This window comes from Podarcis melisellensis, assembly GCF_964234715.1.
Source record: "Podarcis melisellensis genome assembly, chromosome: Z".
In the NCBI taxonomy this organism is placed as follows: domain Eukaryota; kingdom Metazoa; phylum Chordata; class Lepidosauria; order Squamata; family Lacertidae; genus Podarcis; species Podarcis melisellensis.
In genome coordinates, this window is record NC_138547.1 from 12,891,799 (window position 1) to 12,907,720 (window position 15,922).

The 15,922-nt window shown below is 43.5% G+C and overlaps 1 protein-coding gene across 6 annotated transcripts in view; it reads right to left on the minus strand.

The window, feature by feature from the left end:
- The window catches only part of PNPLA7 (patatin like domain 7, lysophospholipase), a 109,567-nt gene that overhangs the window by 20,659 nt on the left and 72,986 nt on the right, over positions 1-15,922 (minus strand). For all 6 annotated transcript variants that reach the window (XM_081896317.1, XM_081896315.1, XM_081896314.1 and 3 more), the window contains 2 exons: positions 12,799-12,917; positions 6,863-7,019 (listed from right to left, as the gene is read on the minus strand). In XM_081896317.1, the coding sequence (XP_081752443.1) occupies positions 6,863-7,019; positions 12,799-12,917 (276 nt within the window). The remainder of the gene's footprint in view (positions 1-6,862; positions 7,020-12,798; positions 12,918-15,922) is intronic.

Here is a 15,922-nt window from a genome sequence, read left to right on the forward strand (position 1 = left end):
AGATGTGGACAAGACGTAAGCCCAGCCTTCCTTCCCTAGTGTGGTGGCCTCCAAATGGGGCTAGACTAAAACTAGAATGGCTCTGCCAGTCCGTGGCTCTCTGGCACCACCTATTTCGGGCTCCCTGCCTTCTGCACTACCAATCCCAAATGGACACCAACCATCACCACTTGGATATAACAACTTTTTGGTGCCCCATTTAGGTTATTTTCCTTTTGTAATATTTTATTAAGCGTCCATTTTATAATATTTAAATACATCCTTATTTATTTTCCTTACTATTTGCTCATATCAGCTAATCGACTTGCCTCCCTCCCGCCTCATGGTTTTCGTAATTAATTTCTAAGACATAGCATTTGTACCTCTTCCTATTTACATTTCACTTATTCCAATTATCAGAAATTCTAAATAAATATAAAAAGGTAATAATCATTGTCATTACAAGTCTTTTTATATCAGCCCTACTAGTGTTGTTAATTGTTTACAATTGTCCTTCAAATATTGTATAAATTTACTCCAGTCTTTTTGGAAAGCTTGATCACACTGGTTTCGGATTTTCCCGGTCAGCTTTGCCAATTCTGCATATTCCATCATCTTCATCTGCCACTCTTCTAACATTGGTATTTCTTGTTGTTTCCATTTTGGGGCTAAAAGAGTTCTTGCTGCCGTTGTTGCATGCATAAACAATTTTTGATCTTTTTTTGGAATTTCCTTGCCTACTGTACCCTATATGAATGCTTCTGATTTTTTAACAAATGTATTTTTTATACATTTTCTTTAACTCTTTATATACATTTCCCAGAAAGCTTTCACCTTACTACATGTCCACCACATATGATAGAAATTCCCTTCCTTTTCTTTACATTTCCAACATTCCTTATTTTTTGTTTTATACATTTTAGAAAGCTTAGTTGGTGTCAAATACCATCTATACATCATTTTCAACACATTCTCTTTTAATGCACTACAGGCAGTAAATTTAATTCCTTCATTCCATAACCTTTCCCATCATTCTAATTAAATATTACAGTGGTACCTTGGGTTACACTGAACCTGACGCTTCAGGTTACAGACGCTTCGTGTTACAGACTCCGCTAACCCAGAAATAGTACCTCAGGTTAAGAACTTTGCTTCAGGATGAGAACAAAAATCACGCAGCAGCGGCATGGTGGCTAAAGTGGTGCTTCAGGTTAAGAACAGTTTCAGGTTAAGAACAGACCTCCAAAACAAATTAAGTTCTTAACCCGAGGTACTACTGTATAACCAAAATCTTTAACGCATTGTATCATAACCACTTTAACTTCTTCATCTTTAGTATGCCAATCAAATAATAATTTATACATTTTCTTTTTTAAAAAACATAATTTTTATTAGCAGGCCAATCCAATCACATTATTTCCAAATCATAATTCCAAAATATGCAGCCAAATTTTTAAATTTATTGGGGGTACCTATACATCAAGCTCTGAACGAGGATCAAAACATCACTTCTGTTCCTGCTTTTATCAAACAGTTCTATCCAGATCTGTCCAGAAAGTCTCTTTATTACTTTCTTCGTCTTCTTGTTGTTATCATATATTCCTTTCTTTGCGATCTCTGATAGTCAATAATTTATACATTTTCGACAATCATCCAGCAACTCTGTTTCCAGCTCAGATCTTATAGTTTCAAAGCCCATATTCTTTTTATCCTCATTAAACACATCATTTACCTGGTGATATTGCAACCAATCTGTCATTAAATCTTTTACTTCATCAAATGTTCTTAATTTTAGCTTATTGTCTACTTCTATCAATAAATCACTATATGTGGCCCACTTTCCTTTCATATTTAATCTCTTTACTGATATTGCTTCTACTGGTGAGTTTTCCATTCCAACAAGCTTTTATATCTATTCCATACCTCATAAATTGATTTTCTTATCGTGTGGTTCAGGAATCCTCTATGTACTTTATCATACCATAAATAAGCAGGCCAACCATATCTGTTATCCTATCATTCTAAATCTAACAAATCTATATTCTGTTATAAAATTCAATCTCTCAACCAGCATATGCAGGATGCTTCATAATATATCTTCAGGTCTGGCAACGAGAATCCGCCTCTTTCCTTTATATAATTTATATTTAATTCTTTGTTTCTTCCCTTGCCAGATAAACTTTGATAATATTTTTTGCCACTCCCTGAATGGTTCTACCCTGCTGATCACTGGGATTGTTTGAAATAAAAACAAAATTTTAGGTAACACATTCATCTTTACAACCGATATTCTTCCCCAAAGGGATAGTTTCATCCTTCCCCACACTTCTAAATCTCTCTTCACTCCATACCAAACAGGTATGCAATTATTCTTATACAAAATAATATTTTTTGCAGTTAACCGTATTCCCAAACATTTCACCTTTTTAACAATCAATATTTCAGTCTTGTGTTGCAACTCTTCTATCCTATCTCTATCTAAATTTTTAACTAACATTTTCATTTTGGCTTTGTTAAGTCTAAAACCAGCTAATTGCCCAAATTCTTCCATCCACTCCAGTGCTTCCGGTACACTGGATAAGGGTTCTAATGTTAATACAAGTTCATCAGCAAAGGCTTTTAATTTATATTCTCTGGAACCAACTCTAATTCCTTTTACACTTTCGTTCACTTTTAAGTTCTTTGCCAGGACCTCTAGGACCGTTATATATAATAAGGGTGACAACGGGCATCCCTGTCTTATTCCTTTTGTTATTTCAAATTTTTCAATTAAACATTATTAACTATTAATCTTGCCTTGTGTTCTGAATATCTAGCTTCTATTCCTCTAAGGAAAGATTGCCCCATGTCCATTAATTCCAAATTTTTCTTCATAAAATACCAAGAGATATTATCAAACGCTTTTTCAGCATCAATAAACATTAAAGCAGCTTGCTTATCATTCTTGGTCTCCAAATATTCTACTATACCAATTATATTTCTTACGTTATCTTTCATCTGTTGACCAGGAAAAAAGCCTGCTTGATCCTCGTGTATCACCTCCTTCAAAATTTCTTTTAACCTATTCGCTAAGATACTAGCAAATAGCTTATAATAATTGTTTAACAGCGATATTGGTCTATAACTTTTAACTTTAAGTAAATCCGTATCTTGCTTTGGAATTAATGTTATGTATGCATCCTTCCATGTCATCAGAATCTTTCCTTTCATCAAGATATTATTTATTACTTCTCTTAAGGGTAATGTCAGCTGTTCACTCAATTTTTTGTAATATGTTGCCGTAAGTCAAACTGGACTGGTGCTTTCCCATTCTTCACTTGTTTTATAGCTGTTTGTACTTCAATATTCATTATTAAAGAATTCAGTTGTTCCTTTTTGTCATTCGGAATCTTCTGTAATTTGTTCTGTTCCAGGTAATCCACTATTTTTTAAGTCTTTATAAAATTTCTGGAAATTCTTCCTAATCTCTCTCGGATTTTCGATTATTTTATCTTCATTTAGTTTATTCTCTCCTTTCTCCATATCTAAGCAAATCCTTTGCTTTTGCACTACTAAAAGCTTGATCGAAACATCCTACCACCCTTCCAATAAAAGGATAGTAGAGGCCTCCGGGTATAGGGCGGTATATAAATTCAATTAATAATAATAATAATAATAATAATAATAATAATAATAATTCTGCATGAGGCTTGGCAAAGAGATGCTGCCATAAAAGCTTTCCGATTGATGTGCGGCATGAATAGCAAGGAACAGCTCCCCTGGGGAACTGCCCTGCCAACCCCATCCCCATCGGGTCTGACCAGCATCTCATTCTCTGCCAGCTTATTTATGGCCTCAGTAGCTTTCCACCACAAAGGGTTGTGAAAACAGACAAAGATATTTTAACTATGTCACCTTCTTCCAGCTAAGGATCTGAGTCAGGGGTGAGGGAACTCAGGCCACGCCCTCTTCCCCTAAGGCCATACCTCTCCCCAGCCCTGCACTGCACCCTCCCTGGGTGCTTTCGCCTAGTTGAAATGTGTCCCTCAGCTTTGATTGTGCCTCTGGCATGCCAGAATGATGACACTGATACGTGAGTGTGGGCATGAGTGCTGATCCCCACTTCATTTAATTCACAGATGCATGCCCATAAATGTATTTTTATGTCTTCCAAAGCATAACGGCACATAGCACATACCGTTAGAACTCGTCAATAAAGGCTCACGTCCGGCAGAGCTTTAAATTTAAAGGGGCAAGCTGTCAAAACCTCTGCTGTCAAAATTGTTGTGCCGTAGCGCCCCTAGAGGTCACTTCGGCATATGAGCAGGCTGGTTTCTAAGATTAAGATAACTTACTGCACCAATGTAACAAGCAGCTCAGCAGGGTGGGGATACTTTCTATCTTAACCAGAAACAATTAATCAAGCTTTTTTAACTAAGGAAATTGTGTATACATACACACACACACACACACACACACACACACATCTACATATATATGAATGAATGAAATACTGTTTAAAACGGTTTGTAAATGCTTTATTTTGTATACAGTGGTACCTCAGGTTAAGAACTTAATTCGTTCTGGAGGTCCATTCTTAACCTGAAACTGTTCTTAACCTGAAGCACCACTTTAGCTAATGGGGCCTCCCACTGCCGCCGCGCCACTAATGTGTGATTTCTGTTCTCATCCTGAAGCAAAATTCTTAACCCGAGGTACTATTTCTGGGTTAGCGGAGTCTTTAACACAAAGCGTCTGTAACCTGAAACATCTGTAACCCGGGGTACCACTGTAACTAACTTCCCAAATATCATGCATTCTGGGAAACTGCTGCCGTCATAACAGGTAGGCTGCAACCTGTCAGGGGAAGCATTTGGGCATGGTTTCTCCAACACAAAGGATATTGATGGAGGTGACTGATAAGATATGTAGCAACGTTTGCCTAGAACAGTGTTGGCGAACCTTTTAGAGATCGAGTGCCGAAACTGCAACCCAAAACCCACTTATTTATCGCAAAGTTCCAACATGGCAATTTAACCTATATATCTCATTTTTTTCTCTGTGTTTCATGTTTCTTCTTTATGACTGCTGTTGTAATAAATACAACATAAAAGTTCTTGCATTACATTCTTCATTACATTATCTTTCCATTGATATATAATTTTAAGGTATAACTCAGTGCTTTTTTTCTTTAAAAAAAAGTGATTAGGGGTACTCTCATATTGACTCAAGAAAATCACCACCAAGGGAAAAACAAATACAGTTCATATTGGGAAAAATAAATACAGTGGTACCTCAGTTTTTGAAGAGCTTGGTTCTCAAACTACTTGGAACCTGAACACTTCAAACCCAGAAATGAGTTTTCCGGTTTGGGAACATTTTTCAGAAGCTGAACGTGCTCTGTTCTGAGTATAACTTCCGTTTTGAGTGCCACACTTCCGTTTTCGTAGTGAGGGAAGGTGGGCCGGGTGACAAGTGAGCAGGCACCTGCCACCCTCCAGCGCTGGGTCCCTCCACTGCTGCCACAACAGTAACCACCCCCTCCTCCAACTCTGGCGGCCCCGACGCTGAGTGAGAAGGCTGGGCTGGAGGGGCAAGCAAGCAGGCAAGGGATGCCGCCCCCCCCCCAGCCTGCTTCTGCTTGCAGGCAAGTAAGAGTGGGATCAGGCTGCTCAGCTGGGGAGGCGCAGGCTCCCTCACACTTTCCGTTGAGCGTGACTGCACTCCCCTCAAGGGAGAAGTTTAAAGGAGCCCCCGCCTGCGCACCAGATCCCTTGCAACCCTATGAAGGCAGCCAGGCTGAATAGTTGCTGGGGTTGGGGAAGGTGGAGGCAGCCCGAAATATGCACCTGAGAGTTCCTGTACCACCTAAAGTCAGCCAAGTGCTCCTTAGCTGAGCTGCCCGCTCCCACTCCTACTTGCATGCAAGCAGGAGTGGAGGCGGGGATTTCTCAGCGCAAAGCCTCCACTCCACTTCTGAGAGATCCCCACCTCCACTCCTGCTTGCACGCGAGTCCTCCTCTCCTCCCACCCCCCAGCACAGAAGCTACGGCCCTGCTGGGGCGATGCCGCGCATACCCACAGAGAGGGCACTAAGTCCCCTCTCTGGCATGAGTGCCATAGGTTCACCACCACTGGCCTAGACGGACCGATGAATAGGATGTACTGATCCTGTTGATTGTTCACAATATCTTCTGAATGCAACTTGCAGAAATTGTTCTGAATGTGAATGCCTCATGTAAATTCTTTCCGGAAAAGTGTAAGACCTGCAGTCCATAACTGTCCTGATTGACACTTTAATAATTTTGACCTGACTGACCTACTGTAAACTACCCCCCACCCCCAATTGGTGATGTATCCTTGATGCTTTCCTATGTGTCACTGATATATGTGAGGTGGGATTTATTGTCATTTCACGAGAAATGTAAACCTTTAAAAGGCAGGGCACACTTTGTCTGGGCTTTTCCTTTCTTTACCTTTAGAGAGGTTGTGTCTTTGTTGTGACAAATTAATGACAAAAGGCTTAAGAGCTCACTTTGCTTTGGATATTTCCCTGGTTGTCTTTCTACACTGATCGAGGAACCTGGCTTCTAGCAAAGTACCTCAGGCCAGCTCTAAAGTGAGCACTGATTTCATGTATCAACACAGAGGGGTGTGTGAGCATGTGTAGACATTGGCCTGCTGTACAATAGGGATCATGTCAATTTCTTGGTCTGCTTATTTTTGCCTTTGGCCCTGCCTACTACGAGCATGTGGCCCCCAGAAGGCTATGAGAAGGAAATGCAACCCTTGGGCTGAAAAAAGTTCCCTTACTACTCTCCTGGGGGTTCAGCAAAACCAAGCATACACACCTCAGGACACACACACTCTCTAGGGTCTCATGCAGCCATTGAGAAACACTTACCATTGCCCACTGCCTGGCTTTGATCCTCATTTGGGTGTAGCTGCGCTCTTCAGCATACAGGGCACCCATGAATGAGCCAATGGAGGTGCCACCAATCATGTCAACTGGGATGCCAGCTTCATTCAGTGCTCGGATGACACCCACTTGTGAACATCCTCTGGAGCAATGCAAGATGGGAGTAGCAGGGGGAGAGATAAAATGTACATTAATAGAGGAACCAGTCAACTGTAGAGAATACCTAAAATGGCAGCTGTCAAAAGAAATGCAAAGCTCCTCTAGCTGGAGAGGACTTCAAACATTAGGCCTGTGGTCAATCCACTTTAAAAAAAGAAATTTGACACCCAATATATGCTATTTCAGCACAACAAAAGGCATTACTCCAGGACCTCAAAAAGATTATGCGAAACACTCACACATATAAGTTGTGTAAGATGGTGAAGATTTGCATAAAACTATTCTCTGTTCAGGAACCCCACCTGCTAAGCTCATACTGACTGGGTTCAATCTAGGGGAGGCTGGATTGGTCAGCTGGATCAGTTGCCGCTGATACTGACATTTGCTATGTAGTGATTTGTTATAAATTGTTGTGTTCTTACTTTAAAGATTGTGAGATTCTTTTCCTCCTATAGCGTTTTTCTGGTATTTCTTCTCTTTTGTTTGAAAACCACATTGTGAGTTGTGCATAGGTGTATAGAATATAAATAAATCTCAATCTAGAAAAATTAAAAATAATATTGCATTGACTTATCCTGCTAACCAAAAAAAAGAGGGCAAGAAAGCAACAGCCCTGCTCTCATGAACACTAGAACCCTTATTCAGCAACTTCTCTGGCTTATGAGATTTCAGCAGGTGCACAAGCCCTCTGAGCAGAACTTCGAAATTTTGATAAAATTTTGTATGCCCCAGTGGCATACAAAAAACCCAGCCCAGGATGCAATTAACTCAGTGGTGCGGAGTGGGGACACTCTGTATATGCTCAGTTTATCCTCCCTAGGTCTTGACATTGAAGATGGACAACAAGGCTAAACTGTGGTGAGCTTTGAGCCATCCTGGGTCCAAGATAAAAAGAGACACCACACCAGGTTTAGCCCAGCTCTTGTGCAATAAGGCCCAAGATAGATACACAACAGGTGCTGGGGTTAAACCTGGGACCTTCTGCATGCAAGGCAGATGCTCTGCCACTACAGCCGTACCTCTTAAGATTCTAATCCTCATAGCTCCGAATTAAACAGGGAGTAAGATACTGTCTTACACAAAGACAGTTCTGTGGTCCATCTAGATCAGTATTATCTACACTGAATGACAGCAGCTGTGAATCAGGTAGTTGGTCCATCCTAGCCCTACCCAGAGAAGCCTAGGATTGAGCCTGGGACCTCCTCCATGCAAAGCCACAGCTCTACTACTAGCTATGGCCCTTCCGCCTAAGACAGCTGCCTCATAGAAGGACCAGCCCTGAACATGCCCCTATTCCTCCTCATCCTGTTTTAGAGTAGTCCCAACAGGCCTATTGGCAAGATTGGCCTGGCCCATGCTGACCTCTGGTTTGGCCATGTCAGTGTGCTCCCCTCTGCACCACACACCCTCACAGCTTCACAAACAGTAGAGTTGGATAGACACCAAAATCCAGCTTGCTCCCCCCATGGATAGTTGTTTTCGCTTAGCAGACATGAAACGTTGCAATTTGAGCACAGTTACGTGTTGGGAACTGTGACAGGGAAAGCAAGGGGGGAGAGCGAGAGAGAGCGAGAGAGAGTGCACTGCTTCTGTTCTCTATCATGACAAATTGCAAAAAGGGAAAAAAGAGGTAATTACCATGAAGTGGCTGGCTGGAAGGAAGAAGAAGAAAGGAAGAGCAGAAGAAAGTATCTCAACGGTAATTGTTACCTGAGACGCCTGGCAAAGTTGCCTGTTTCGGGAACATAAAGCAGCCCCCCCCCAATCACCACGGAGAGGCTGTCTTTTGCCTGTCTTATGTGCCGCTGGCTATGGTTCAGCAAGAAAGGAAACCAAACAAAAGGAAAACGCCACAGTTCACTGTGAATGCCAAGTGCCTGTCAGAAACAGGCAGCCTCTCTTTCAGGGTCCAGGAATGGCTTTTAAAACATTTGCCCCCATCTCATCCCAAAAAAATAATAATATGGGGGGTGGGGTTAGTGTTTGTATGTGAGGCTGCGTGTGGAGCATGATTCTCCAAGCAGAGCAGAATGTGGTGCTGGGTGTACAGTTCCGCTTCACAAGAGTCTGTGCTTTAAATTTTCAGTCTGGGGACTGGGGAACTTTCAGGGGCCAGCATGCCAGGGGTGGGCAGAGCCAGCAAGAAAATAGGCAATGAATGCAGAATTTACCTCTGTACAGTGGGCGGCCTAAACCCACTCCCCCTACCTCAGTCAACCATCAATTCAGATAAGAGGCATTATCTGAGTCTCAAGGATACATCCCAGCCAGGCAAAAAACACATGGAATAGGAAGCAGGGCCAGAAGGATGTGGGACCTGGGAAGAGTCCCAAGGGTCAGGCAGAGAGGCCTGGAGGTTTAATTTGCCTTCACCCTAGTGTCACTAAGCCCAGGAATGTGCAACTGAATTAGCTACCTCCTGAATTATTCTTCCTCCTGCTTACATGGACTCCATTTTTCTACCCTTCCTCTGTGCTGAATTTCAAATCAGAAACCTCTTCAGGGCAAGGGCTGCAGATCAACCATACATTTAAAGTACACAGTTTCCCCTCAAAGAGTCCTGGGAAATGTAGTTTAGCCCTCACGGAGCTTAGAATTTCCAACCCCCTTAACAAACTAGTGCCTATGATTCTTCCTGGGGAGTAGGGCTTTAAATGTATGGTGCGTACACAACCTAGCGCTTTTCAAACCTCTATAGCATAGCAATTATAAAGTCTCAATAAGTTCCTCAGATTTTATTGTTATGAGCGAGAGAGCATGCATATATACCCATTGGCAGACATGAGGCTTTAACAAGCAGTAAAAAGGTAAAGGTAAAGGACCCCTGACAGCTAAGTCCAGTCGTGAACGACTCTGGGGTGGCGGCGCTCATCTTGCTTTACTGGCCGAGGGAGCCAACGTTTGTCCACAGACAGTTTTTCCGGGTCATGTGGCCAGCATGACTAAGCCGCTTCTGGCGAACCAGAGCAGCGCACGGAAATGCCGTTTACCTTCCCGCTGGAGCGGTACCTATTTATCAACTTGCACTTTGACGTGCTTTCAAACTGCTAGGTTGGCAGGAGCTGGGACCAAACAACAGGAGCTCACCCCATCGCGGGGATTCAAACTGCCGACCTTTTAATCAGCAAGCCCAAGAGGCTCAGTGCTTAAGACCACAGCGCCACCCACGTCCCTTAACCTAAGAACAGAAAGAAATAACGCTTCCTTCCCTAAGAAGTGCATAATCTGAGCTATAACAGAGGAAAGGGTGGAGAAGAGAGGCCAGGGCTACAAGGGGGTGATGGTGGGAATGGGAAGAAACAGTTACATGTCCTTATTTCAGTTGAAGATGCAGAAGCAGCACTGCTTTCTAAATTAGTTATTTATTTAAATATTTCTATTAACAATTTCCAGTGTGGTAAATCGATTAAAACACTGCTAGCACACCAGCAGTAAATCCTGTTCTACTATGGCATAGAGGAGGGGAATACAGAAAACAGGGGAGAAACAAAGGAATATATATGTATTTTTAAAAGAGAGTGAAGTAGTACAGTAAGCCTGCAAGTTACATGCATTTAACTTGTGTGCATTCAGCTTTACGCATCTGGCAAACAAACAAATAGCAGGTGGGAGTCCACGGGAAAAGACCTGCCATTGAACAATATATGTTTCTATACATGATTTTGGCTTTAGGTGCAATCCCTGGAACATAACAGCCACATGTCACAGGCTTGCTGTATATTAAACACAATTTGAGAAGGGCTACATATCAGTGGTGGAGCATATGCTCAGAAAATCCCAGGTTCAATCCCCAGTGGCATCTCCAGGGAAGGCTGGAAGAGACCTGAGTCTCAAACCTGGAGAGCTGCTGCCGGTCTGTGTAAACCACTGAACTAGATGGACCAGGGGTCCTAATTCAGCTTAACCCAGCTTCCTGTGTACCTCAGGGTACATCAGAGAAAAGGAAGCAGCAGAAGGATAGAAGTAACCCTGAGAGCAGGTGACCTACCACACAGGGGTATTCCAAAGACAAATAAGGCGGGAGAGAGAGACTTAAAACAGTTTGTGGAGAGTGCTAGGAAATATGGTCAACAAGATATGGGAGGAAAGCCTTCCAGGTCTTTTTGAGATTCCGATGTTCTCCCGGGTTGGTTTCAGGGCCACCCTCACCCCCAATTTCACAAAGCTACACATGCTGTCTCCCTCTCTCTCCCGCTCCCATCAGCTTGAAGCCAGAAGGGAAGGAAAAGTGGGATATTTAGAACATTTAACAAAAGGAGGGGAGGTATAAATACACATCTGGGCTGGAACAAATGTGTGGGCGATTTTTTACTTATGGCATTTCTCCCAAACCCTGGAACAATCAGTGAGGGACTTGTAGCGAGGTGTCAGGGGACTAATTACCCATGTGAAAGGAGAGGAGACAAGAAAATTCCAAGGTTCATTTCAATTTAAGGCAGGATGCATCAGCAAACACCCCCCCACACCACTTCTGCAAGTGCCACAACCTCCTCCCCCAAGGACAAAAGGGAATGACATTTACAACCCAGAGCCAGCAGCCCTAAATGATCCTGAATGGTCCACCAAGGATATAACAGGGGCAAACATCACCTCCGCACACGGCATAGTTGCTGAAAGACACGGGGAGGCGAATGGGGTGTGCAAAGAACAAAAGGAAGGCATGCAGTTCCTGGAGTCGCAGGAGCCCAGAATTGCCCTTGCATGTCTCAGTGCCAGAAGAGACTTCTCCAAAAATAACCTGCACACCAGTACAGAACTCTCCGCTTGCACACAGAGGCATTGTTTAGGATCAGCTGTTATAAAGATGTGCTGGGAGGGATTTGCTAGGTTCAAGGTTGAAGTGTTAATCTTCAAAGGGCTATTTTATTTAATTGTAACACGGACATCCCACCTTTTCCTCCAAGCAGCTCATGGTGGCACACATGGTTCCCTTCCTCCTCCTTTTATCCTCACAAGCAGCTTGTGAGGTAGCTTAGGCTGAGAGACTGTGACTGACCCAAGGTTACCCAGTGAGTTTCATGGCTGAGTGGCAATTTGAACCCTGGTCTTCTAAGCCCTAGTCCACAGACTAACCACAACACCACACTGGCCTGAAAAACCCGGCCCCAAGGCACTTTAAAGGCCTATCTGATTCCTTATTCGGCACCTCAATCACAGAGAACTTCTGATGGGTATTTTTTGTGGTTCCCAGGGATAGAGTCTTCAGTGTGGCAGGCTCTGCACTACAGAACTCATTGCCCTAAGAAGTATGGTGGAAGACACCTCTGCTTTCCATTCAACGCCTTTTAAAGAACTGTACTGTTCCAACAGACATTGGGAACTTCCCCTTTTTTAAATTGACAAGCTTTAATGATATGATAGTGATGCTTTTACAGGCTTTATTATTGCGGGACTGTGTATTCAATGTTGTAGAATCATAGAATTGTAGAGTTCAAAGGACCCTCGGCAGCTATCTAGTCCAACCCCCTGGAATGTACGCTGCCTTGTTATGTTTTCTATGGAAGCACTGTTTGTAAATAGTAAATTAAATTAAAATGTATGAATTAAGTCAATATATTCGAGCCAGGATATCTGGTAGTCATAAAGGTAGAACCAAAACAGGGGGGGGGGGAGCACACAAAATCTAGCCAGTTGCTGCAGTCAGTCAGTTATCTGGAGGGCCCAGAGAGGCAGCCTCCACTAAGCAAAATGGCCCAATGGATCTGGCAGCCTCCCAGTAGCCCAGCCCCAGAAGGATCTAAAACTGCTTTGGCCAGTCTTACCGAGCTCCGCCTCCTCCAAGCACTAAAGCGACCGCATTCCCTGTCAGGACACGGGCCAGCCGGGAGAAGTCTGAATGTCTGTCCGGAAGCTTCTGAAACACCCTCTCGTACAGTTCTTTCTGAAGGTGAGAAAGAGAGAGGTGGTCAAGGCCATCTCAGATCAAGCATATGGAAGAGGGAACTTTGTGTATATTTGAGGAAAGGGAGAGGATAGCTGCCCACTGTTTCAGACTAAGGTTGCAATGTACTGTTGTCTTAAAAAAAAATAAACCCACAACTAACTGAGATAATCAATTTACGTCAAAAGAAAGAAAAATGAACCCCCAAATACATGGAGTTGTATTCAGTGTTAAGTCACAATTCCCAGAGTATTTTAACAATCAATCCCTCTTCCCAGGGGACCCTGGGAATTGTAGCTCTGTGAGGGGGGGTAGGGGCTCTCCTACCAAGTATCAGCACCCTTTGCAAACTACAGTTCCCAGGATTCATTGGGGGAAGCCATGATTATTTAAAGTGGCACCACAGTGCTTTAAATGTACTGTATGGTGCTTTTTTGGGCCTCTGACACCACCTTATACAATTCTATGCCAGCCTAAGCAATGAACTGCCCAACTACTTAAACACACACACCACAAAGTGTGTCGTTTTCTGTTAATTTGGGCTGCAATCGAAATGTTTGCTGAATCATTCACAATACCAGTTTTAACATGAACCCACCCCACGGAAACCAGCTGTGAGACCAGTCCCCCCCCCCCGCATCATCATTACACAACTGCATTTGAACATTCCAGCCTTAGTCAGAATGGATCCCTGGATCTCTCTAGGCCAGAATTGGAGAGCCACTGCCAGTCACACACAAACCACAGGGGAAAGGGGAGGATCTTTCTCAACCTAACTGGGTGATAGCACTGGCAACTGAACCTGAGACTCTGCCATGCAAAGCACTTAGCTGTGGTCCCCTGCCTAAAGATAAAGTAAGATTCTAGTCCTCATGGTTCTGAATACAGTGGTACCTCGGGTTACATACACTTCAGGTTACAGACTCCGCTAACCCAGAAATAGTGCTTCAGGTTGAGAACTTTGCTTCAGGATAAGAACAGAAATCGTGCTCCGGTGGCGCGGCAGCAGCAGGAGGCCCCATTAGCTAAAGTGGTGCTTCAGGTTAAGAACAGTTTCAGGTTAAGTACGGACCTCCAGAATGGATTAAGTACTTAACCCGAGGTACCACTATAAAGAGGTGGTTTTAAATAGGGATCTAAGAAGCTGCCTTATCTCAAGTCAGAACATTGGTCCATCTAGCCCAATATTTTCTACATTGACTGGCAGCTGCCCAGGGTCTCACCCAGGGGGTTCTTTCCATGGTCCCATCTGGAGACGCTGAGGATTGAACCTGGAGCCTCTGGCATGCAAAGCATTTGCTCCAATACTCAGCAATGGCCACTCCCGTTTATTGACAGCATACAAAGTGCTCCATGTATGTCGCTGCAAGTCATCTTTGCAACAGCTACTGTGATGCAGGCTGGTGTTATTAGCGACATATCCCAAAAATGTATTGAGCGGTTCAACTAATGTATCTACTGGGCTTACAGCCAAAATGAGATTTTGCACCTATGCTTCACAGCTCAGTCTTTGCTGCTGTGCACCTTGTCTTGCATCATTCCTGAACTTTCAATCTCTCCTTCCTGTGCCTCCAAACCCAGCAGTGAGAATACCACACATGGACTGTCCTGGCTTAACCCCAATGAAGAACTTGAACTCAGAGTGTGGTTTCTACTCAAATGCTTAATGCTCAGGCTGGTGCAATACATGGGTGAAACACTGTTCAAAGGCACAAGGAAAGACTTTGATCCAACAATGGCATGCTCCCTGAAACCCGGTTATGAGGGAAAGGGGAGGGGCACAACTTAGCGGAGCCAGAGGTTCTGAGTCTTAGACTGAGCAAGCAGCCTAGCACATTTCCAAGAAGAAGGAACCAGACCCATCCGTTCCATGCCTGTGCTGGCAGTCCCATGACCTGGGTGACAGAGGGGAGGCATTACTGCCTCCTCAGAGCTGGACGGGACAGGAAGAGTAAAACGCATGCACACACATGAAGGGTGGGACTAGACATGGTTTCTGCTAACTCCAGAGGTAGAGCTGGTGGGGAACCAGACAAAGAGGATGAGCCCAAACCAGCCTCTGGCAACTCCAGAGATGAAGCCCATGCCTCACACTGTAGAGGACTGGTGGGGAGATGGGATGAAGCAAGGGAAATTCCCCCCACATACTAAGACCTTACCTGCTCTTTTCTGTCCTGCCCTTGCCAGCCCCTCACCCTGCCCTCTTCCACACACTCAGGGTCTACGGCACACACATACACAACGTACACACACTTTTCAGTTACATGAGTAATATTGTCCAAATAAGCAATACAATAATGCTGATTTACTGAAAATGAATTACTGTACTCTTTTATTGAATGCGAATATAGCTTGTTAAACTTGGCAGATTCAGCACTTTTCACCTGGCCTATTTGCCATTCTCTTACACTGGATATATAACCCTAATCACTAACATCTGTCATATAAAATCCAGGCTAAGCACATCAAAAATAATTTCTCTGTGTTCTTCTCAGTGCTCTCTTTGCACCTGTTAATAAAGGACAGAACCTACATCAGCTTGAAAGCATGGGTTTGGACCTAGTGATCATCCTACTCAACAGCAGAGCCACTGAAATTAATAGGCATGTCTATCTTGGATCAATTCATTTCAGTGGATCTACTCTGAACAAATATTGCATACTAATCCGATATTTTGCAATTTCTTTATTGGTTTTAAACTCAACACACAGCATAGGTACATAACACTGTCAACATTTTTTGCCATGAAGACTGATCCCTACATTTCTTCTTTGGCAATCACTCGTAGCCGAGTAAGATTGTCTTCCAAGAACATGGTCTTAACAGTGACTGACTGTGGAGGCCAATTCTGGATCCACACATCCTTCCACAGTGGGGACATAGGTTTCCGGGCAGCAGTTGATCATGGTGCCTTCCTCTTAGCACGTTTCTCCCTCTGGTCCTGAGTTCGAGCGTCTTCAAAGACCATGACACCTTTGGTAAAGGCCGTTCTCCGATTGGAGCAC